The sequence below is a fragment of the Trachypithecus francoisi genome, unplaced genomic scaffold (assembly GCF_009764315.1).
Source record: "Trachypithecus francoisi isolate TF-2019V2 unplaced genomic scaffold, Tfra_2.0 Lachesis_group10, whole genome shotgun sequence".
Classification (NCBI taxonomy): Eukaryota; Metazoa; Chordata; class Mammalia; order Primates; family Cercopithecidae; genus Trachypithecus; species Trachypithecus francoisi.
Window position 1 is genome coordinate 125,652,240 of NW_022681455.1, and position 16,863 is coordinate 125,669,102.

Consider the following 16,863-nt stretch of genomic DNA (forward strand, 5'->3'; position numbering starts at 1 on the left):
AGTGCTGGGGTTCCAGGCGTGAGCCACCACGCCTGGCCTAAAACTCTTTTTTAAAAATCGTCTTTGATTAGCTGAAGGATTTAACTCCTCTTGTGAGAGGGCAGTTTTTACTAGCCGTGGGACCCTGGGTCAATGACTTTATTTCCTGGTGTCTCCGTTTCCTCCCCTGTGAACGAGGGATAACAGCTCCCTCCGGAGGAAGGTGAAAGGCGGTGAAGCACCTGGCATACGCAGTAGTGCTGAGATAGCGCGTTAATCTCTCCCAAGACACCACTGTTCCGGTTGACAGATGGTAGTGAAAGCAAGCAGAATTCTCGGAGGGTGAGTCCAATCCAGACAGACTGGGGCCAGCACATCCCTGAGTTCAAAGGAAATAACTTCGCAGCCCTGACCTAGAATCAGGCGGATGCTCATGTGCAAAGAAAGTGGGACGTGCCAGCTGTTCTCAACCCAAAGCAGGCTCTGTTTCTGGTGGCTGTGGGGAAGCATCCCTTGGCCATGGCTCTTCCACTACAGGCTCAAGAAGGGGACACCCAGGTCTCCCTGCCCAGCCCGAGTCCCTGCAGGAGGCCCTCCGGATCTCTCAGTAACGGGCCCTCTTTCTTCTTTTTCAGCCTGGGGACTCCTCGGGATGGAAAGGCCTTCCGGATCTTTGCTGTCAGGCAGTGAATTTCCAGCACCAGGGGAGAAGGGGCGTCTTCAAGAGGGCTTCGGGGTTTTGCTGTAATTTTTATTTTGTCATTGTGGGGAGGGGTATATGGAGAGTCAGGAAACGTCCTTTGACTGATGTTCAGTGTCCATCACTTTGTGGCCTTTGGGTGAGGTGACATCTCATCCCCTCATGGAAGCAACAGAATCCCAGGGTGCTCAGCCGGACCCCTGGTGCCCAGTGTTGCCGGGGCCCCGGGGTCTCCATCTGGGCGCCCTCTCTCCTTTAGAGATCTGACCTGTCTCTTAAAGGGGACAGTTGCCCAAAATGTTCCTTGCTGTATGTTCTTCTGTTGGTGGAGGAAGTTGATTTCAACCCCCCTGCCAAGAGAACAAACCATCTGGAGCTTGCAATTGTGAAGCATTCCCAGTGTCGGAAGCGGCCTTTCGAGCAACTGCCGGTGAGGTTCAGGAACGAGTAGTTATTTAAAAATAAAAACCACAGTCCGTCCCTACCAACAGAGAAAAATCGTTTTAATGTTTGCTGGTCAGACAGACAGATGGGCTAGAATAAGAGGGCTGGGGGTATGAGAGACCCTGGCTCTGCCCTGGCACGTGTCCTTGCTGGTGGCCTGCCACAGGCCCCCTTCAGTGGCCGCATTCAGGCCGGCTCTATACACAGCAGTGCTGGTTTATGTAGAGTTCAGCAGTCACTTCAGAGATGTATCTTGTCTTTGTCAGGTCGTTCGTCTTTGTGGCCCACCTGTTTTCTGCCGTGACCTTTGGTCCCATTGAGGACTAAGGATTAGGACCCTTTCTTTACTCCCTACCCGTTGTGGCTCCCACCCTGCCTCAGACTGGTTTACGTGTCCTGGTTCACACCCAGGACTTTTCTTTGCAAGCGATCCTGTTTGAAGCCCACTTCTTAACTCCTGGTCTCATAAGTCTGGGAACAACCAAAGAAGGGCTGCTCTTTGCTCCTTTTAAAAATGACGGTTAAATGTGCAGATTCCCCATGCACCCAATGACCTATTTTTTCAGCCGTGGGAGGAATGGAGTCTTTGGTACATTCCTCCCTGAGGTTAGCAGCTCAGTTTGTGGTTATGAAACCATCCTATGGCCTCATGACAGCGAGAGATGAGAATACACTAGAAGGATCTCTTTTCCTGTTTTTGTGAAACAACTCTTGCCAAACGTTCCCGAGGTGCTGAGGAGTGTAGTACATCCTGGCTGCCATCACTGTATAAAAGTGCTTCATGAGCCCAGACCAAAAGCCCACAGTGAAATGAAATACCCTTTTGTAAATAGCATTTTTTTGCAGAAGGTAAAAATTCCACTCTCTACCACCAGGCCAGCCAATAGATCACTTTGGCGAATGCTAGTTTCAGATTTGATTCAAAATATTTCTTAGGCGAAAGAACTAGCAGAAAGCAAAAAACTAAGCTACTGTAGACTGGACAAGAAACTCTACCTGGGCACCTAGGTGATGCCTCCTTTCTTTGATTGCCTTTCTAATAAATGCACAATCTGAAGGTAAATAGGTTTAAAACAAAACAAAAACCCACCCCTTTAAGGAGTTGGCAAAAAGCAGTTCAACTCTGAGCCTGACTGAGCTAAAATGTGCAGGATTCTATCTGTGCTTTGTGCATTGTAAGCTAGTCGTAATTCATAGGTAACTGACTCTTCAGCCCCAAATGTCGGAGAGGAAGAATTTGGTCAGCCTGTCAGGTCATGAGTCCAGTTACCACCAAACATCTGGGAAACTTCTGGGTGCTGAGTGCTCTGCTGCTGGACTTTTGTGGCTGTGGCTGTGTCTGCAAGATAAATTAGATCACCTTGTGTGGTTTTGCCAAATTAGTGAAGAGTCCAGGACAATCTCAGTGGTCTCACTTCCAAAGCATCCCACCCAAGGGAGACTTGAAACTTCCAGTGTGAGTTGACCCCATCATTTAAAAATAAAGTCCCCAGGTTCCCTAACGCCTCCTTCACTGGGCCTTCCTAGCAGGATAGAAAGTCCTCGCCCAGAGCAGGACCTGGCTGTCTTTTTTTTTCCCCCCTTTGAGAACAAGTTTCACTCTGTTGTCCAGGCTAGAGTGCAGTGGCATGATCTCCACTCACTGCAACTGCCGCCTCCCGGGTTCAAGCGATTGTCGTGCCTCAGCCTCCCAAGTAGCTGGGACTACAGACGTGAGCCACCATGCCCGGCTACTTTTTGTATTTTAATAAAGATGGGCTTTCATTTTGTTGGCCAGGCTGGTCTCGAACCCCTTACCTCAGGTGATCCACCCACCTCGGCCTCCCAAAGTGCTGGGATTACAGGCATGAGCCACTGCGCCCGGCCATGGACCTGGCTGTCTTTATCATCCCCACAAACATTTTGAAACTGGAATATTTGTCTTCAGAAAATGGAAACAAGACTATAAATTACAAGCCCTGTCCCTAGCACCACCTCTCCTGTGTGTGGACTACAGCCCCTCATGCTATCAGCACTTACCCTGTGTTTAAAAAGATCTTGCACCAAGCCAATGGCGTTCCTGGCTCTCCTGCCCCAGAATGAACATTTTCGGCTTCCTTAGGAGTTTTGCCCTACCGTATTCCAAAGCGTGTGCTGGTTTCTCATATTGTCTGTAGGCTCACTCGGCCCGCAGTTTATGTGTGTGCTTTTTTCTATGAAAAATGATGTATTTTGCTACTTCCTGTGTACAAAGTTTTATTGTAAATGTTTTTTGTGCTTTGCATGAACAGGGGCCACGTTGTTGCAATTGTTTCAGTAAAACTGGTTTGATTTCTAAAATGTTCCTGTAACATATCTTTTATGAACAAATCTGAACAATTTGTGAAATAAAACATTGAAAACCATCTTTCAGTCTCTGGCCTGTTTTGTGTTGGCTGCTTCTCCTAGGATGTCTCATATACGCGGAGATGCCGACAGCCAGGGCCTGGTGGAGACCTCCACCCCATCCACAGGAAGGAGGGAGGAACTTGCCAAAATGCACATTCAGGCTCAGCAAGGCTGGGATGGGGCCAGGGACTGTCAATTTCTCACAAGATCCTGGTGACATGAATGCTGCCAGTCCCCAGATCACATTCTGAGTGGTGGCAGGCTCAAGGCCATTCTGTCATTGTCTAAGCTCGGGCTGCCCTAACAAAATACCATAGACTGGGTGACTTAACCCACAGAGATCTCTTCCTCACAGTGCTGGAGGCTGGAAGTCCAAGATCAGGGTGACAACAGCACTGGTTTCCTCTGCGGCCTCTCTTTGGTTTGCAGGTGGCTGCCTCCTGGCCATATCCTCACATGGCCTTTCCTCTGGGCATGTACACTCCTGGTGTCTCTCTCTTATAAGGACACTGGTCATACTGGGTCTGGGCCCCACCCTTAGGACCCATTTAACCTGAATTACCTCCTTAAAGGCCCTACCTTGAAATACACAGGCTGGCTCATGCCTGTAATACCAGCACTTTGGGAGGCTGAGGCAGGAGGATCACTTGAGTCCAAGAGTTCAAGAGCAGTCCAGGCAACATGGGGAAACCTTATCTCTACAAAAAAATACAAAAATTAGCTGGGCATGGTGGCACACTCATGTAGTCCCAGCTACTCAGGAGGCTGAGGCAGGAGAATTGCTTGAGCCCGGGAGGCAGAGGTTGCAGTGAGCTGAGATTGTGCCACTGCACTCCAGCCTGGGTGACAGAGCGAGACTCACACACACACATGCATGAAATACATTGGGGGGTAGGGTTTGTTTTGTGTGGTTACAATAAGGAAATGATCAAAGTACGATTTCACAAATCACACAGTTTATTGCTACACAGAGATTTTTTTCCCTTAGGTTCCCAGTGCTTAAACAGGGAGAGAATGAGACCCAGCCTCACAGAGAATACACTCGACAGACGAAGCCCATTAACCCCGCAGTGAGTGAGCTCCAGAATGATCAAGGCCTACTTGCTCACTTAGAATGGCAGCAGGCCTCAGTTTGAGGTGCACCTTCTACCAGCTGTTCTCAGGAGCACTGTAAGGTCCCTGGTCCCTAGAAGGCAGTGCCAGCATTGGCCAGAGGCTTCTGAGAGTAGCTCCAAGGCTGGCAGGGTGACCTGTCACAGCTGGAGCTCCCAGCCTTGGGAGAAGAGGCCAAGGGTGCAGCTGGCCACAGCCAGAGCTCCCAAGGGGGTCCGTCCACTCGCAGGTCTGCGTGTGTTTGGAAGTCCAGTCGTGAGGGTCAGGAGCTCGCAGATGGGGTCCGATAAGGGGTGAGGCCACATTCTCCAGGGAAGAAGGGGCGCATCAAGTTCTTAGCGCAGCAAAATGCGTCACTCGCGTAGCAACCTCTGGAAGTGTCTGGAATCATTTCAAAGCCCTACAGGCCGGGCACAGTGGCTCATGTCTGTAATCTCAGCACTTTGGGAGGCCGAGGTGGGTGAATTCCTTGAGGTCAGGCGTTCGAGACCAACCTGGCCAATATGGTGAAACCCTGTCTCTACTAGAAATACAAAAATTAGTCAGGCGTGGTGTTGGGCGCCTGTAATCCCAGCTACTTGGGAGACTGAGGCAGGAGAATGGCTTGAACCCAGGAGGTGGAGATTGTGGTAAGCCGAGATTGCACCACTGCACTCCATCCTGGGCAATACAGTGAGACTTTATCTCAAAAACAAAACAAAACAAAACAAAACAAAACAAAACCCTATGTGTTTGTTCAAGGTGGGAAATTTAGTCCATAACAGTCACCTTCTTCCCAGGCATCAGCCCAAAGGCAGCCCCTTTTCACCCAGGCACAGTCACATCTCCCCGAGTGCCCCAATTCACTGAAGCCCCACAACAATTTGGGAGCACAGGGCTGGCCTTTCCTCTCCCCGGTGAAGGCGCCTGCCTGCCTCTCAGGCTCTAGTGCGGTCCTTTTCCGTGCATGGTGGGGATAGCTTTCCTCTTTAATAAATACCAGGCTTTTAAAATGTTGAGTAAGTTAAGATTGTGCAGGTCAATTGCAAAAATCACCAAGATTGGATAATAAGGGCTGATGTTTGTGAAACGCTTCCAGCTCTGTCCACAGCATCCTCAATGGGTGGCATACATCCTGTGACATACAGATGGTTACTGCTCCTAATATCATTATTTTGACCAATGCATTTGGCATTCCCTGCACTGTTTTCTCCTCTAAAACTGTCTCCCAAGCCTTCACTGCTTTAGCCACTGCTTTCCTGGCTTCTACCCCAGGGAAGGGAGGCCACAGCCCAATAGCAGGAACAAAGGGGTCAATGTCAGCTTTTGAGTTTCTAAACTGACTTCTTGTTTGTTTGTTTTGAGACAGAGTCTCTCTCTGTCACTCAGGCTGGAGTGCAATGGTGCAATCTAGGCTCGCTGTAACCTCTGCCTCCCAGACTCAAGCAATTCTCCCACCTCAGCCTCCCAAGTAGATGGGACTACAGGTGCACGCCACCACGCGCAGCTGATTTTTGTATTTTTTGTAGAGACGGGGTTTGGCCATGTTGCCCAGGCTGGTCTCGAACTTCTGGGCTCAAACGATCCTCCCATCTCAGCTCCTCAAAGTGCTGGGATTACAGGCACAAGTCACCACACCCCGCCTGTTTGTTTTTTAATTTTTTTATTTTGATACAATTTCAGACTGGCAGAAAAGTTGCAAGAAGAATACAAAGAATTCCCATATACATTTCATTCAGAGTCCCAGACACTAGCATTGGATTGCACTGGTCATTTTCTTTCTGTATCTCATCTCTAAATTATTTGAGAGAATTGCAGGCATCACACTCCTTTTATCTCAATACTTTGAGTGTATATTGCCTAAGAATGAGGACCTTCTCTTACATAGCCATGATATAATTCTCTAAATCAGGAAATTAACATTAGTGCAATATATCATCTAATCTATAGACTTTGTTCAGATTTTACCAGTTGTCTCAGTAACGTCCTTTATGGCAAAAGAAAATCTCAGGTCGTGAGGTATATTCAGTTTTCTTTTCTTTTTTTTTTTTTTTTTTTGAAACAGGGTCTTCATCTGCTGTCATCCAGGCTGGAGTGCAGTGGCACAATCAGGGTTCACTGCAGCCTCAATCTCCTAAGCTCAAGAGATCCTCCCGCCTCAGCCTCTGGAGTAGCTGGGATCACAGGTATGTGTCAACATGCCCGACTAATTATTGGTTTTGGTTTTCGTTTAATTTTTTTATAGAGATGGGGTTTTGCCATGTTGCCCAGACTGATCTCAACTCCTGAGCTCCACTGATCCTTCCACCTCGGCCCCCCTAAGCCCTGGCATTACAGGTGTGAGCCACCACACCGGGAAGCCTTCATATCTTTTTAGTATCCTTGCATCGGGAATTGCTCCTTAGTTTATCTTTGTGGTTTTTTGTTTTGTTTTTTTGTACAGTAGCATGATCTTGGCTCACTGCAACCTCTGCCTCCCAGGTTCAAGTGATTCTCCAGCCTCAGCCTCCTGTGTAGCTGGGATTACAGGCGTGTGCCACCATGCCCAGCTAATTTTTATAATTTTAGTAGAGCTGGAGTTTTGCCATATCAGTCAGGCTGGTCTTGAACTCCTGACCTCAGGTGATCGGCCTGCCTCAGCCTCCTAAAGTGCTGGGATTACAAGTGTGAGCCACCGGCCCCAGCCTATCTTTGCCTTTTACGATGCTGACTTTTTTAGTTAAAGATCACTGGCCAATATTTCGAAGAATGTCCCTGAACCTGAGTTTGTCTGGTGTTTCTTTGCCATGAGGCTCAGGGTTTACACTTTTAGCAGATACCCTAAGGGAGACACTGTGTCCTTCTCCATGGCTGATATCAGAAGCTGTGTCTGTCTGTCCTGTTCCTGCAGCTGCTGACTCTGATGGCTTGGCTGAGGCACTAGCAGATCTCTACACTGTGAATTTCCTATCTATTTAGAGACAGGATCTGACTCTGTTGCCCGGGCTGGGGTGCTATGGCATGAACATGGCTCAATGCAGCCTCCACTTCCCCTGGCTCAGGTGATCCTCCCACCTCAGCCTCCTAAGTAGCTGGGACCACAGGTGTGTGCCACCGTGCCTGGCTGTTTTTGTATTTTTGGTAGAGATGGGGTTTTGCCATGTTGTCCAGTCTGGTCTTAAACTCCTGGGCTCAAGCATTCCACCTGCCTCAGCCTCCCACAGTGCTGGGGTTACAGGTGTGGGCCACCGTGCTTGGCTTCTGTTTTTTTTTACACTAAGTAATTATCTTCTGGAGAGATATATTGAGACTATGTAAATAGCCTATTCCCCATAAAACCTTTGCCCACTAGTTTTTGCCTCTGTTGATGATTCTTTCTTGAGACAACTATTTCATGATGGTTGCCAGAGGTGAACTTTCTAACTCCACTACTCTTTCTGCATTTATTAGTTGGCATTGTACTGTAAGGAACAGATTTCCCTTTTCCTCTGTTTATTTATTTAGTTGCATGCACACATGCACGTGTGTGTATACTGATATATGGGTATGTTATATAATTGGTAGATATAGATATACAATCTCTATCTAAATATATATTATGTATATATGATATATAGATGTAGATATGATATAATTATATCATTGATCTATAATATACACACATATACATTGGCATGGACTCAGAAATTCTTATTTTATGCAGTGGATTAAAATGCTTTCCTATCAGTTTTATTTGGATGCTCAAACTGTCCCAGATTTGGAGAGGGGAGCTCCGTCCAGCTGGCTCCATGTCCTCCCAGCGCGGCCTGTCAATTCGAGGACTTCCTGACTTTCTGGCACAACAAGATGTTCCTGGCTCATCTTGTACTTCCCCTGCCCAGCCCTGGAATCAGCCATTTCTCCAAGGAGCCCTGGTTCCTTCTGGTGGAGAATGGTGTCTAAATAGGAAAAAAAAAAAAAAAAAAAAAACTGGCAGAGAAAACAGGTTGAGGGAAGAGATGCTTGTATCTCAAAAATAACAGATTTGGGGAGAGTCTGGTTCCTCACCCCATACCGACCTGATGATGGAGAGCAAAAGCCTAAACCCAGATGCTGGCAATGGTCTGAGGGGCTCCCCAGACCTACGAGGCAGGGCCCCCTCCCCCTGTAGAAACTTCAAGTATCTGACGCTCACTTTCCCAGACTCCCTTGCAGCTTGTGCACATGCAAGGGGTGGGGTCCAGAAAGCTCTCAGGGGAGCGGTGGGGGCTTCAGGGGCAGCATGTGGGAATGCCAAATTTAGGCAAAATAAAATAATAATAAAAGATGGTATGGGACACGCTTAGCCCCAAAACGTACTTATTGCTTATCTGCAGTTCCTGTTGAACTGGCCTGCTGTTAATATGGCACCCCCAGTGTGGGTCTAACAGGAGAGCCCGGGCTCCCACCCTAGGGGGCTGCATGGAGCCATAGCGCTGCCACCAAGCAGGCGGGTGCCCTCAGACAGCTCCGTGGCAGGACCTGGGAGCCACTCCCGGCTGCAGAGCTACCCTGCTTGGTCCTCCAGCTCTCCCTGAGATTCTGTGGGACCTTCAAGATGCTTTTAACAAATCCCTTTTCCACTTAAATGAACTCGGGGTTCTGGAAAGAGTCACCTGCTCCCACCTCTCACAGAGACAAATCCAGCTGGGAAAAGGGAGAAAGTGCCAGGTCAGTTCTGGAAAACCAAAGAGGAGAAGGGGCCTGTTCCACATTTCCACTCAGAACCCGCAGTATTCCCCACCCTCCACTCTGCAAGCTGAATCTCTCTCTCGCGACAGGGCTCTGGGAGGGAATCCAGGGCAGCAAGCCTCAAGCCGCCCAGTAAGGCAGCAATGCCCTGGATTGGTGTGGGAGGGCTGGCAGAGGCTCCCATGCCCCCAAAAGAGAGAGCCAAGAGATCCTGAAGGGGATCTCCCCACAGGGAAAGGGCATGGGTGGGAGACCTGGCCCTCTCAGCAGATGCCGCCACAGAGAACACAGCAATGACACCTTGTAGCTAGTGCTATCCTGAACAAATGGCACCATAATCTGATAGCTCCCTGCAGACCAGGGAGGCTCTATGCACCCTGATCCAATTATGCCTTGGTAGGCTGAGGCAGCAGAATCGCTTGAACCCGGGAGGCGGAGGTTGCAATGAGCTGAGATCACACCCTGTACTCCAGCCTGGGTGACAGAGTGAGACTCCATCTCAGAAAGGAAAAAAAAAACAAAAGAGGAGAGGATAGGAGAAAGGGTTAATGAGCCAGTCCAGGGAGAGTGATGTGGATAAGAAGGACGTCCCGGCCTGTCCGGGTCTGGGTGGTCCCTCAGCACCTTCCGAGGAAGAGTCTTTTAGGTGGGCAGGGCCTTCGGCGGCAGACGCCAGGCACTTACCACCGTGACAGCAAGACAGTGTCTGTTAAGACAGCCGGTTCAAGCTGGGGGAGTCCTGCTCCCTTTATGGCCACAGAGTCTTTTAGCAGGGACTGAGAGAGGAAGAGAGTGTGCCCGGAGTCCTCATCTGAATAGGCGCAGTCTTTGCGGATTAGGCAAAACATCTGGTCCCTGTTACCATGATGCCTTTTGAAATGTAGGATGGAGTCTTTCTCCAGGACGGAGTTACTTATGTCAAGGATGCCCTCTACAGTGCCTATATCCAGTGCCACTTTGAAGAACGAATGAGCGAATGAATGAACATACAGCTGGTGGCATGACCAACCCTAGAGGAGCAAGTGCGGACACGGGTCTCGTTTTCTGATTTCAGCAGCTCCAGGCTGCAGGTCGGGATGTGTATGGCTGTAAACCGCTGCCCCATGGGGGAGGAGAGGCCGCAAAGTGTGACTTCCTGGGTAGGAAAGACAGGTGCCTCTGCTTCCACCTGCTCAGCCCTGGGGAGAAGAGACTTTGTTTCTGTGACTCCCCTTCCTGACTTTTTGCCTGGGCCTTTCGACGTTTTCCTGTTCAATGAAGGGCTAAAAGGAAGCAGAAAGTAAATGGGGCGGATTTCTCCTGAGTGAGTTGACAAACAGCATGGAGAACCAGGAGCTCCCTTGAGAGTTTCAACCTCCTCCCTCCTCGCCCATCACCTTGCCTGGTGGGCTGGGCTCAAGAAACTGATGGAGAAAAGGGGCTCTGTGTCTCCTCCATGTGTGCATGTGTGCATGTGTGTATGTGTGTGTGTGTGCGCGCATGTGTAAAGGGGGAGCCCAAGGGAAAGGAAGGGGTAAAACATGAATACATTTCTAGTGACTGAGCCACTGTGTCCCTGGGCCCAGAAAGAGAGTAATGCAAGCTGCATCTTGAAGATGGTGTGATCGAAACCAGACAGCTACTCTATTTCCAAAGTGCTCCATCTTACCTGTGCCAGGCACTGCCTTCACCTCTATAAATATCAATTTGTTTGTTTGTTTGTTTGTTTTGAGATGGAGTTTTACTCTTGTCGCCCAGGCTGGAGTGCAATGGCAGTGATCTCAACTCACTGCAATCTCCATCTCCTAGGATCAAGCGATTCTCCTGCCTCAGTCTCCCGAGTAGCTTGAATTACAGGAGCCCACCAATACGCCCGGCTAATTTTTAGTAGAGACAAGGTTTCACCATGTTGATCAGGCTAATCTCAAAATCCTGACCTCAGGTGATCCACCCACCTTGGCGTCCCAAAGTGCTAGGATTACAGGTGTGAACCACTGTGCCTGGCCTAATATTAATTTCTTAATCCTCATAGCAACCCCATGAGGTAGGTGTCATTTTTATCCCTATTTTACAGATGAAGAAACTGAGGCACAGAGAGGGTAAGTGACTCACGCAAGTTCACACAGACTGGAGGGAACAGAACTGGGATTTGAGCCTGAGCCAGCCGGTTCCTGGGGCCTTCAATTGCATAACGCACTCAATCCTCCAAAGCTGTCTCAGGATAGCTCTCGGGTCCCAGACTCCTGGGTCAAAACCAGCAGCACAGTCATGAAGAACATCACATCAAGAAAGATACAAAAGCATCAGTCGGGCATGGGGCACACCTGTCGCCCTAGCTGCTCAGAAGGCTGAGGCAGGAAGATGGTTTGAGCCCGAGAGGTGGAGGCTGCGGTGAGCTATGATCCCGCCACGGCACGCTAGCCTGGGTTACAGAGCAAGACCCTGTCTCGAGAATATGACAATCAATTCAATTCAATGCAGATACTAATCGTCCCCATATCACTGGCTCTGTGCTCAGCAAACTTTATCATAAGGGCAGCGATGTGGATCAAAGTGACGACCACTTCACAGACGACACACTTCACTCCCTGCCTGCCGCCCAGATGCTAAGGAGGGAGAAGCCAAGTCTCAGCCTTCGACGGCTCCTTCCCTTCCAGACTGCGTGGGTTGGTTTTTCCTCTAGCTGCTTTGCCAATTCAAGAGCAACAAACCCCACCACCTGCCATGTACTAAGAGGAAAATTATTTTTTTTTAAACAAAAGGACACTGAATACAGCAGGGACACCCTGAGGTGTCGGCAGAGATGGGTCCCAGCTTGGAGTGGCCACAGGCGCTCCTGTTTGACCCCCCAGTGGCCCCATCATGTGGAATTTCTGCACTGTCCCCAGGGACTTGGGGACCTAACCCCAAAGTGTAGCCAAGGCAAGGGAGTTTCGATGCTGCCAGTGTCTCCGGGCTGCCTGTGTGGCCTCAGCTTACCTCGCCAGCTGTCTTTCAAAACTGCCCCGGTGGCTCGCTCACCAGTCAGTGGTGACAAGAGACAATTCGACAGTCGTAAGAGTGGGAGGGTGTGGGCCTCGCTGCAGGCTGGGAGTCATGCAGCAGCAGAACACCGGGGCCAAGGCTGCCTTTGGCAACTGCAGTTCCCCTCCCAGCTCAGGAAGCAAGGCCTGAAGGGATTTTCGGGGACTTGTGTCTCTAGTCCTACTTTCTGCTCAGCTGTTTCCCCAGTATCTCTCTTTAGACTAAGAGCCAGCTCTATTTCTCCGATAACAAAATGAGGGTGACGGTGCCGTCCTCGGCACTTAGGGTGGCAGATGCCAGAATGCGGTGGGTGTTCAGAGATGCATCCTGCGAGTCACGATGCCACCCTAACATCATGCTTGCGGATGTGCAATGAGAGCTTTCTCATTCATTCTATCAACAAAGGAGGTTCTCAAGTGACTGCTCAGGATTGAGCACCAGAGAGAGAGCTGTTCCCAGATCAGGGGAGGGGAAAACAACAGTCCCACAAATAGTAGCGGTAGTCAGTGGCATGTGGCGTTGAAGCGGGGGACTTTGTGTGTAAAGACAGGGAAGCTTCCTGGAGGAGGAATCTGGTCTTTATCTTAGGAGCAATGGCCACAGTCATGGAAGTGTTCATCAAGGGTGCTGGGATGAGATTTGCATCTCCAAGGCTCCTTCTGATGGCAGCATGGAAAAGGGGTAGACAGGTCCAGCGTGGAGGCAAGGAGACCAGGTGGAGGCTGTTTCCCAGCCCAGGTGAGAGATTTCAGCAGCTCAGACTGGGATGGTGGCCACTGGGATGGAGAGAAGCTGGGCTGAGGCAAAGACACTGGCTTGGGAGTACATAGGCTTCGGGGAGCGGGAGAAGCAGGGTCAGACACCTCCCGGTTACCTGGCTTCACGAAGCTGGACCGGTGGCGTTGTCAATCAATGCAGGTACCTTTGGGTTGAAGAAGAAGGTAGAAAGAAACATCGTGGCCATAGTAAATTTTTAAAAAAATACACAGTATAATCTACAATGTGACAGCATCTTTGTTTTAAAATGTACAGAAAAAAGACGGAAAGGAATTTACTACAGATTAACGAGGTTCTCTCTGAACAGGGGATTGTTTTCTTTCTGCTTTTCTCCATTTCTCAAATTTTCATTAATGATCACATAAAATACCACGATTAGGGAAAATCGCACTTGAAACAAGCATCGTATATTTGACCAACTCTGGAGAAATCCATGCCTTTTATAGAGGGAGCTTTTCCATTTTTTCAGAGCAGGGAGCAGACAATCCCAGTGCTGGGACTCAGTGACCCTTGGTTAAACCTCACCCATTTCCAAGATGATTTGCCAGACAGGCACAGCCTCACACGAGGAGCCTCTCAGAAGAAGCTTTTTTTGTTGTTGTTGTATTATTTTGTTTTGTTTTGTTGTTCCATTTATTAAATCTGGGTTTGTGCATCATGTTCTGAATTATAACAGTTCATTGTAAGTTTTTTTTTTTTAAGTTCAATATTATATTTTCTCTCTTTCTCCCAAAGAAACATTTAAGTCAAACCACAGGATGAAGTTGACATTTGTTTGCAACTTTTGGGCCTTTTAAAAAATAAGAGGAGCTCCCTTCCCTGGCTTTGAAAGGGTAAAAGGGTGTTCTGTTTTGTTTCACTTCTGGACTTGGGTAGAGAAGAACCACTTTGAAGAAACCGCCACCATAAATCCCGTCTGCTTGCTTGGGAAGAATGGTTGGCTGGGGTCCTTTTAAGCTGGGAGCATGAGAAGCTGGAAACGGTGTGGGGCTTCCCTGACACCCAGGAGCCATCAGGAAGAACACAGATGCATTCCAGGGGAGATAAACCGAGCTGCTCCCCAAGCGGCGGGGGAGGGGGGTGGCGTGGGGGTGGGGAGGCAGGGAGCAGCAAAAGCTCTGCCTCTGCACGGCCAGCTGCCAGCTGCGACTTTCTAGGGCACCGCCCATGCCTCTGAGTCCTCCAACTGAACCAGGCTGAGACTCAGCCACCAAGTGTAGGGCATTAGTTGGGTTCTTGCTCCCAGAGCCCAGAGCTAAGTCATTAGGCATGGGAGGCGGCTGTGCATGCATGGAGGGTCAAGCTCTTCGGCCTCGACTAAACAAATAGTAATAGTAGAAGTAGTAGTAACAGCAGTAATAATAGTAACAGTAGTAATAATGATAGCAGCAGTAACAGTAACAGCAGTAAGTGGTGGTTGTAGTGGTAATACTGCTATTAGTGGTAATAATCCTAGTAATAATAGTAATATTAATAATAGTATTAGTAACAGTAATAATGGAACTGGTAATAATAGTAGGAACAGCAGTGGTGATAATAATGGTGAGCAGAGGAGAACCACCCCAACAACCTGAGCACAGCTGGTCTTCACTGGACACCATGAGCCGCTGTCCAGACCTTCTTCACTCCCACCAACACCAGCCGCTCCACTAACTATGAGATGCTCAAGAAGGAGCAAGAGGTGGCTGTGCTGGGGGCGTCCCACAACCCTGCTCCCCTGATGTCCACCGTGATCTTCATCCGCTGCGAGACCTCTGTGTCCAACCATGTCATCTGGTCCCTATTTAACACCCTCTTCATGAACTCCTGCTGCCTGGGCTTCATAGCATTGGCCTCCTCCGTGAAGTCTAGGGACAGGAAGATGGTTGGCGACCTGACCAGGGCCCTGGCCTGTGCCTCCACCGCCAAGTGCCTGGACATTGGGGCCCTGATGGTGAGCATCCTCATGACCATTCTGCTCATCGTCATCCCAGTATTGATCTTCCAAGTCTATCGAAAGATCAGGAGGCACCATCCAGGTCAGAAGCTCTGCCCACGCCCTGTCTCCCACGTGCTCCACCTTCCATTCCTTCCCCTGCCCCCAGAGCCAAGTCCTGTATCAGCCCTTTACCCTCACATGCTTTTCTACAGTGGCATTCAATAAAGCCCACGTGTTCCTGGAAAAATAACTAAATAATGGTCATCGTAATACTGACACTAGCAATGGCAGCAGCTATCATTTAGTGTCCTCTGCATCCCAAACACCCCTGTAAGCACGTTCAGAGACAAACGCATTTAATCTCCAAGACACCTGTGAGGAAGGCAGTATGTTACCACCCTCAGTTCATAGATAAAGAAACTGAGGCACAGGGCTTTGATGTGATTTGCCCAAGGTCTCCCCACTACTAAAAGACAGGGCCACCAGGCACAGTGGCTCATTCTTGTAATCCCAGCACTTTGGAAGGCCAAGGCCAGAGCATCACTTGAGTTCAGGAGTTGGAGACCAGCCTGGGCAACATGGCAAAACCCCGTCTCTCCAAAGAATACAAAAATTAGCCAGGCGTGGTGATGTGCACCTGTGGTCCCAGCCACTTGGGAGGCTGAGTTGGGAGGATCACTTGAGCCCAGGAAATCGAGGCTGCAGTGAGCCAAGATCGCACCACTGCACTCCAGCCTGGGTGACAGAATGAAACCTAGTCTCAAAAATAAATAAATAAAGAGGCAGGACCAGGACTTGAATCCAAATCTGTGTCACTTCAGAGGCCCCGTGTGCCCTTTCATCCAAACCGGTGGTTCTCCTGCAGCTGCCCACAAGTCCCTGGAAACATCTAAGCGTCTGTGGTGCACCTTCGGGGACTCAGCTACAGTCTAAGCTGAGTTCCCACACGTGGAGGACCCAGCTCTTCTGCCTCAAGTAAACCAACAGTACTAGTAGAAGTAGTCGCAGTGATAACAGTAGCGCAGTGATAGCAATGGCAGTAGTGATGGTAGCCTTAGTAGTGGGGGCAGTAGTAGTGATAGTGCCATGAGTGGTAGTTGTTGGGTTTCATTGGGGGTCACGTGGTATTGGAATCTGCCTCTTGCTGCTCTACACCAGGGGTTCTCCTGCGCCGGCCTGGATCTAAATCCCTTAATGGGCTCGACAAAATACAGATCGCCAGGCCCAGCCCCAGCCCCAGCCCCAGCCCCAGAGCATCTGATTCAGGAGTTCTGGGGCGGGGCCTGACAACCTGCATTCTAACAAGCTCCCAGGGGATGCTGATTGGGCTGGCCCGGGAATCCTGCTTTGTGAGCCACTGCTCCGGGCCAATCCTTCCTCCCTGGAGGAAACTCCATCACGCACATGAGCGCATATGTTCATCCAACCCTCACTCAGCACTCACCACGGGCCAAGTGCTGTGCTAAGCACAGAGGGTGACAAGGCAAAACACACAAGTCCTTGCCCTTGGAGAGCTTCAGTCCCATTGCCTGCTCTTCTGGCTTTGACAGCAGGGATCCTCTGGGGCTGAGAGGGGCGTTGGGGAGTGGATAAGATAAGATGCCTGTTCCTGTTGGCGGGAGAGGACCTGCCCGCCCTAGGAAAGGCTCAGTTTGTTCTTGGCCCCTCAGCGAATCCATGGTCCAAACCTCCCCTCTAAACCAGTTATATAAGTGTTCCCTGAGGCCCGGAAACTTCCAGATGGCCACACGGCCCACTCCACCAGCTGCTCCCGGGATGTCAGCTCCGGCCACTTCCCGGGTCCTGGAATTCCCAGAGCAGTCAGACACAAAGCAGCTGTCTAAACGTCAGGAAGGCCAGGCACGCCGAGTGTGAGACGGGCTGACAACAGTCT

General features: G+C 49.8%; 2 protein-coding genes and 1 long non-coding RNA gene across 4 annotated transcripts in view; 2 read left to right on the top strand and 1 right to left on the bottom strand.

The window, feature by feature from the left end:
• The window catches only part of CRISPLD2 (cysteine rich secretory protein LCCL domain containing 2), an 89,944-nt gene extending 86,435 nt beyond the window's left edge, over positions 1-3,509 (top strand). The window contains exon 15 of the mRNA XM_033219191.1: positions 615-3,509. Within this exon, the coding sequence (XP_033075082.1) occupies positions 615-669 (55 nt within the window). The 3' untranslated portion in view covers positions 670-3,509. The remainder of the gene's footprint in view (positions 1-614) is intronic.
• Positions 3,510-4,426: 917 nt separating this feature from the next.
• LOC117088142 lies at positions 4,427-5,885 on the bottom strand. Its single transcript, XR_004439013.1, has 2 exons — positions 5,372-5,885; positions 4,427-4,972 (listed from the first exon to the last, which is right to left on the bottom strand). It is a non-coding gene; the product is annotated as an uncharacterized LOC117088142 (long non-coding RNA).
• An 828-nt stretch (positions 5,886-6,713) lies between these two features.
• LOC117088143 (interferon-induced transmembrane protein 3-like) lies at positions 6,714-15,224 on the top strand. 2 transcript variants are annotated; one of them, XM_033219194.1, is made up of 2 exons: positions 6,714-6,768; positions 13,787-15,224. In XM_033219194.1, the coding sequence occupies exon 2, from the start codon at positions 14,712-14,714 to the stop codon at positions 15,192-15,194; it is 483 nt and encodes a 160-aa protein (XP_033075085.1). In that variant the 5' UTR covers positions 6,714-6,768; positions 13,787-14,711; the 3' UTR covers positions 15,195-15,224. The 2 variants fall into 2 exon arrangements, with proteins under 2 accessions (XP_033075085.1, XP_033075084.1); XM_033219193.1 differs by lacking the exon at positions 6,714-6,768 and having other exon boundaries at positions 11,237-15,224.
• Positions 15,225-16,863: the final 1,639 nt, after the last annotated feature.

Coding starts and splice junctions, on each gene's coding strand:
- LOC117088143 (XM_033219194.1), top strand. CDS start 14,712: ATGCTCAAGAAGGAGCAAGAGGTGGCTGTGCTGGGGGCGTCCCACAAC.